This window comes from Haliotis rufescens, unplaced genomic scaffold (assembly GCF_023055435.1).
Source record: "Haliotis rufescens isolate VD_foot unplaced genomic scaffold, xgHalRufe1.0.p SCAF_26, whole genome shotgun sequence".
NCBI classification, from domain to species: domain Eukaryota; kingdom Metazoa; phylum Mollusca; class Gastropoda; order Lepetellida; family Haliotidae; genus Haliotis; species Haliotis rufescens.
In genome coordinates this window covers 6,757,416-6,764,807 of record NW_025963957.1, presented here as the reverse complement: position 1 = coordinate 6,764,807, position 7,392 = coordinate 6,757,416, and the positions used below count along the sequence as shown (strand labels likewise).

Sequence of the window (7,392 nt, the reverse complement as noted above, 5' to 3'; positions counted from 1 at the left end):
ACAATAATCAAAGACACACCGAGTCATGTTTAATTTTAACATTAAACAGCAGAGGGTATATATAAGTCGAATTGGCTCGGTATTTCACAAAGTTGTATAACCAGTACTTGGAGGCACTGCATATTTTGACTCACAAAACTAGGTAAGTGCCAGTCCCTTGTTTGTTTCATGTAGATTGGTCACAGGTGTACAGATCGTGGTAACTACAGCCGTGAATGTGGTACGTGGACATCATTACACTCAGGGTAGATCTATTTTGAACAGATAATTCTCTGTTAAATGTATACATGCCACTGTGACGTGTTCTTGTGGAGGGAACGTGGACATCATTACACTCAGGGTAGATCTATTTGGGACAGATAGTTCTCTGTTAAATGTATACATGCCACTGTGACGCGTTCTTGTGGAGGGAACGTGGACATCATTACACTCAGGGTAGATCTATTTGGGACAGATAGTTCTCTGTTAAATGTATACATGCCACTGTGACGCGTTCTTGTGGAGGGAACGTGGACATCATTACACTCAGGGTAGATCTATTTGGGACAGATAGTTCTCTGTTAAATGTATACATGCCACTGTGACGCGTTCTTGTGGAGGGAACGTGGACATCATTACACTCAGGGTAGATCTATTTGGGACAGATAGTTCTCTGTTAAATGTATACATGCCACTGTGACGCGTTCTTGTGGAGGGAACGTGGACATCATTACACTCAGGGTAGATCTATTTGGGACAGATAGTTCTCTGTTAAATGTATACATGCCACTGTGACGCGTTCTTGTGGAGGGAACGTGGACATCATTACACTCAGGGTAGATCTATTTGGGACAGATAGTTCTCTGTTAAATGTATACATGCCACTGTGACGCGTTCTTGTGGAGGGAAGGTGGGTACAAGCCTGGTGCAGGAATTGATTTATTGACTGATGACATATGTGTTGTCATCGGGCGTATTTCAGTTTGACGTGAAACTTCACACAAACTATGGGTACCAATAACAGTTGAAATTTAACTTTTATTTTTTTTTAAACTTTAAATTGTATTTTATATGTAGTAATATATGATTGTATTTATATGGCAATTAATTAATTAACTAGACTCTTTATATATGTTTGATTTCACACTTTTTGTTAGTTTTCGCTTCTTGAGACGTAGACTCGAACTCAGTACCTCATATTTGTGCTAAGAGAGCCCTTGTTGTGTAACTTTTAAATAGCACACTCCACAGCCCTCGCCCGGCAGCCCTCGCCCCTCGCCTGAAGCCCGACCCCACAGCCCTCGCCCGGCAGCTCTCGCCCCTCGCCTGTAGCCCCATCCCTTTAGCCCCACCCCACAGCCCTCGCCCCTCGTCTGTAGCCCCACCCTACTACCCTCGCCCCTCGACTGTAGTCCCACCCCACGGCCCTCGCCTGTAGCCCCACCCTACTACCCTCGCCCCTCGCCTGTAGTCCCACCCCTCGCCCCTCGTCTGTAGCCCCAACCTACTACCCTCGCCCCTCGCCTGTAGTCCCACCCCACGACCCTCGCCCCTCGCCTGTAGCCCCACCCCTGCAGCCCTCGCCTGTAGCCCCAGTATTTGCCCAACCCCACAGCCCTCGCCCATAGCCCATAGACCATCCCCACCGCACCCAACCAACTGTGCATAACTGTGCATATTAAGAAAACTATTTTTAAGATCGTAGTTACTGTGTTTACACACAAGGAACAAGACATACTTATGGTTCGTTAAACCGGACACTCACAGGAAACATTACCGTTCGGATAAACGGGGTTTCACTGATGTAAGCAATAGTTTCAAACACTCAGTATTATCGCATATCCATGATGTCCTTTCTGTTTAAGATACAACATGGGAATGACCGACTTTGATGCTGTTATCAGAGAGTGGGCCGGACGCCAGGCCCGCACAGTGGGTAACACACATGGCCCCAGTGAAAACATCCCCATGGAGATCGACTGGAGCAAGGTGAGGCAGTCGACTGTCAAGACAACTTTTACCACCCCTGTCCATCAACAGCAGGGGTGTGTTACACCTAGATCTCAGATCGTCTTCACCTCCAACTACGACAACAACACCGACGAAGTCCAGAACCACACCTTCCAGATGGACCGGACGACGGAGGCCACGGTAAAGACATTTGTCACAAAGGGCTTCTCAAAGAACGGAAACGTCGGCATCCACATTGACGTCCCTCAGGTTGTCTCTGACATGACCGGCGTCTTCGGTAGCGACATCGTCGTCGCCAGTGAGGACCAGAGCTCGGTGAAGCACGCCGTCTCCTGGGGGCTTAACTCCACGGTGAAGGCTCAGCCGAAAAAGAGAACCATTGCTGAACTGCGTATCACGGAGATTGAACATCACTGCACATTTGAAGCAGAGGTCAACATCCGCGGTCGTGTCTTCGTCAGGGTCAACAACGGCGGCTCCACGCAGGTGGTTGAGGGCGACATTGCCACTATCCTAAAGGATGAGCTCAGTGACGCGGCAGCACGGAATGATGGCATGGTGTCCATCCAGGGAAAAAAGGTCACCTGGAAGGTCGCCGGTGGACTGCGGTTCAAGTTCGGAGTGTCTCAGGACGTCAAGGTGAAGAGCGTTAAATTGCCACCACAGCTGCCGTGCTAGGACTTTGACCTTTGTCAGTTCAAGCTAGTAATGTCATATCTTCTTCATGTGATTACAATAATGTACGTACTGTTAAGAACGCCATTGTCAGACATGCAGTCCCAAGGAAGACATGTGAAGCGTGTGTCTGAGGAAATATTTACCTTAACTTGCCTTGTGTCTTTTTTTTCGTTTTTAAAGAAGTATAATCTTTCAATAAATGTTGAACTACTTACATTGGTTGTGTTATGTTGTTGTAAGAGGGGAACTCCCTCACTCACTCCATGCAATGGAGCTTGGCTCCATGTCATGACCCGTGACGTACGATCAGTGCCACCCCAGCAGGTGGACAAACCGCATCAACCAGCTTGAACATATTAGCTATGGACTATCAAGAGCTGATAGTACACATAGTCGGATTACCGTGGTTAAGGCGCTCGCTGTTCATGCAGTAGACATTATGCCCTTCCATACATCTTACATTCTATACCTGGACAATTCAAAGTTCAACTCGTCACACACAAAACTAGTAACATGTCACATTCCACTAGTATCGGCCCACATCAACCTGTATGTACGCCCTGGAAACTGACGAAATAACTCCCAGATCATTATTGCTGTGTTGAATGATCGAGGTAGATCAATAGAGCATGGAGCCATCACGACGGTACTGTTATAACGTCATTGAATGAATGCTGTTCAATAATAATACGAATAGCAAGGCTGTTCGCCTTCTGAAGATGCTGTGTACATGTCGTGGTGTGATTTCGTTTGTCTGCCATTCCGTTGCCGGTTTAACAATTATATGCACGCGATTCGAAGCTCCCGATTCACAGTTTTTAATGTCACCACGTGATGTCCGTGTGTTGACGTATTGCCATGCGTTGCCTTGCATTTGCCTGTTAGGCGCTGAAATAACAAACTGCCTGTAAATGATCTTCATTGACACCCGGAGTTTCTTCTCTTCTTTCCAGATATATACTGTTATACATTCTACAAGAGATAAGCATGTATTAATGCCGTTTAAACGGATGGTGGCGTGCATTTCATCTTTTAAGGCGTGGTAATATGCTGTCCAGATGATTGTTTCATCGAAATTCAAATATTCTCGCTGATTATCGTCCTTGGTATGTCAGCACCAAACCCGTGCGTCGTACTTTCGTCAAAGTGACATTTTACATGATACTCGTATTAAGCACTGATACAATATAACTACTGATAATAGTATACTGATTCTGTAACTATAATTAACCTGTGAAGATCCGGAGTAGAACAGGTCTTCAGCAACCCATGCTTGTCGTAAGAGCAAACGGTAAACATTCGATGATTATATTAATAAATCTTGTTTGTTATTTTGGACGATAGAATGTAAACACTCGCAATTATAGTAATATAAAGACAACTATAATAATATATGGAACCACACATACATGATAACAAGTTGATTGATTTCTTCCTAAAGTTTTGTTGTTATAAACCCACAGCCTGTAATACACGCCTCTGGTGCACGACATCGTATCCCAATCACATTGATCTATGCTGATGATGTCACTCACTGGGTCCAGACTCGATTATTGACAGACCGCCGTCAAATAGCTGGAATATTTCTGAGTGCGGCGTTAAACAACAAACAAACCAATCAAAGCATGGGTTGCTGAAGACTACCCTGGATGTTCACAGGTAGCTAGGCATTGTATTCGGACCTCTGGCTCTTCCAGACTATTAGTAATAGTTTCACATGTGATTAACAGCACAAAACTATATTTACAATGATGTAGGTGGTAAATCAGTTTGAATTATTAAACCGAACCTTCGCTCACTGTCAAGCTGTGTTGGAACGACTACTGTATTACGTCAGTGTAATGAGTGCATGTTGTTGCACGCCGTATCCAACCCTAATCCCCCATACTGCTGCGGCTAAGGAACTATCTGGTCAAGAGTGACAGTATGGGGAATGACCCACAGTACACATAGTGACCACAAAGTGACCACAAAGTGACCACTCTCTAGTGACCCCTGGAATCACACATTTTCCACAAAAAGGCCACTCCATATTTCAATGTTAGACTGTTTGACTACGGATATTACGAACGCAAGGGACATACTATGAGCTGTAGTCGAAGTTCGGCATTGGCATGTACAGCAAACCTTACCTTGTTTCAATATCATTGTATATATATCGTTGTGGGCACGTATCTATTTACAAGATCACAGTATATATCGTTGTGGGCACATATCTATTTACAAGATCACAGTATATCGTTTCGAGCACATATCTATTTACAAGATCACAGTATATCGTTGTGAGCACATATCTATTTACAAGATCATAGTATATATCGTTGTAAACACGTATCTATTTATATGATCACAGTATATATCGTTGTGGGCACATATCTTTTTACAAGATCACAGTATACATCGTTGTGGGCACATATCTATTTACAAGATCACAGTATATATCGTTGTGGGCACATATCTATTTACAAGATCACAGTATATATCGTTGTGGGCATATATCTATTAACAAGATCACAGTATATATCGTTGTGGGCACATATCTATTTACAAGATCACAGTATATATCGTTGTGGGCACATATCTATTTACAAGATCACAGTATATATCGTTGTGGGCACATATCTATTTAGAAGATCACAGTATATATCGTTGTGGGCACATATCTATTAACAAGATCACAGTATATATCGTTGTGGGCACATATCTTTTTACAAGATCACAGTATACATCGTTGTGGGCACATATCTATTTACAAGATCACAGTATATATCGTTGTGGGCACATATCTATTTAGAAGATCACAGTATATATCGTTGTGGGTACACAATTGATGTAACCACCGTCCACTTGTATTCTGTTGCTGTTCTGCTGATCCCGCCGCTGAATGTTCGAGACAAGCTATAATTACGAGGCTGGGCATTTCTTGGCCCCGATAAACATGGCGCCACGTCACCTGGACATTTGATTGTGAAATGTATTGCAATGTTGTCATTAAAAGGTCATAGAGTGTGTTCAGTACTGACAGGAATGGTGTACCTAATTACACAAAAAATATGTCTAAGCATCAACTCTTCCGTAATATGATATTCAAACAGTAAGATAAGACAACGCACGATAAGTACATCTTTATTGACGAGGGGTGATTACATTCTCAGCAGCTTGACTCCAAATGGGCATCGTTCATCCACACTGACCACACACTGACCACACACTGACCACACACTGAAAGTCCGCCCGTCTGGACCTCGGTATTCCAGAAACCTGTTCATAGGACTTCTTATACAAGCTTATATGTGCTATACAATGTATTACCACGTCATGTTTATTTAGTACGAAGTTGTAATTCGTAAATCGGGACGACTTGACGAGGCAAACAACCGTCCGGTTTAAAGGGGGTTCACTATATATGAGAAACACACGTGGTGTGAGCAACAGTGTTCAGTTTAACGGGGCTTCAATGTGCCTGTGTAACACCCGTCATGTAAAGACAGAGGTGTCCGGTTTAGCGGGGGTTCACCATGTATGAGCAACACACGTGGTCTAAGCAACAGTGTTCGGTTTAACGGGAGTTCGCAACACACGCGAAAAGAAACGATGTAACAACGGTGGTGTCGGTAACAAAATCTGATTTTTTTTCACTTTATAATAAAAGTTCATAATCATACCTAAATCTCGGCACATAAATAGAGTGGCTGTGACGTCAGAGTGACCTCTTTGGTCGGAGAAATGAGTGAAAGAGAGAGAATGCTACAATACCTGTGGGTATTTCTGTCTCCGAGAGCGGCATACTTCGCGCCACATCACGTGATGGCTGGTGACAGTTTGACATGCGTGGTGTAAAACAATTTGTCCATGTGGAGGTCGTTAACTGCAGCTATGATCTATCGCAACTTCATCTGGAATGTTCATTGATTCTGGAATGTTGTTTAGTGTTTAACGTGTCATCCGCTGTGTAAATACGACGCATATAACAATCACTCGCTGTGGTATAGTGGCTGATTGCGGCATATAATACTCTGTGATCTGCGAGTGACCACAAAAATAAAATTTCAAGAAAAAAATATAAAGTTAAGTTATTATTGTAATATTTTGAGGCTTTATGAGCTCTAAGCCAGTGACCTTTCTAACTGACTAAGGGGCGGTGGGATAGCCTAGTTAGTTAAGCGTTCGCTCGTCACGCCGTAGACCCGGGTTCGATTCCCCACCATTTCTAGTGTCCCCCGCTGTGAAATTGCTGGAATATCGCTAAAAGCGGCGTAAAGCAATACTCTTGCTGAATAAACACTTTCTGTTTCCGAACACAACAACCCCTGGAGTAGCTCCCCATCACCATATATAACGAGGTTTCCGGATTCACGGGCGTTCACTGTACATAAATCATCAATTATATGTGTAAATATATTGCCATTATTGAGTTGACAAAATCCTTGACCTAAGATAACATTAAAAAATGTAATTAAAATTTAATGTTGATTTCGGAATGATGTTTATGATGTAAAATTGATAATCCTTTTCGACATAATCATTGATAACATGCAGTTGTGATGGGCTATTATGTTATTAGACAACCTTTGGGTACAATGTTTTGTTATGCGCAACTCACACTGGCTATAAATAGAACCATGTCATTTGCAGCAGTGATCGTGGAACAAGCCGACTCCTAATATGCCACGCCCACCACGAAGCTCCACCCCTTTGGAGGTACTTCGCATATTCTTTGAACAAAAGCCTCCGACATTTCTGGTTATTCCCAAACTTTCAATA

The 7,392-nt window shown here is 43.3% G+C and overlaps 1 protein-coding gene across 1 annotated transcript; it reads left to right on the top strand.

Annotated features, from left to right (window-relative positions):
- LOC124137328 lies at nucleotides 1–2,807 on the top strand. Its single transcript, XM_046503588.2, has 2 exons — nucleotides 1–142; nucleotides 1,845–2,807. The coding sequence occupies exon 2, from the start codon at nucleotides 1,852–1,854 to the stop codon at nucleotides 2,626–2,628; it is 777 nt and encodes a 258-aa protein (XP_046359544.2). The 5' UTR covers nucleotides 1–142; nucleotides 1,845–1,851; the 3' UTR covers nucleotides 2,629–2,807.
- The last annotated feature ends 4,585 nt before the right edge of the window (nucleotides 2,808–7,392 follow it).

Bases quoted from the DNA above. Each gene is read 5' to 3' on its own strand.
- LOC124137328 (XM_046503588.2), top strand. From the start codon at position 1,852: ATGGGAATGACCGACTTTGATGCTGTTATCAGAGAGTGGGCCGGACGC.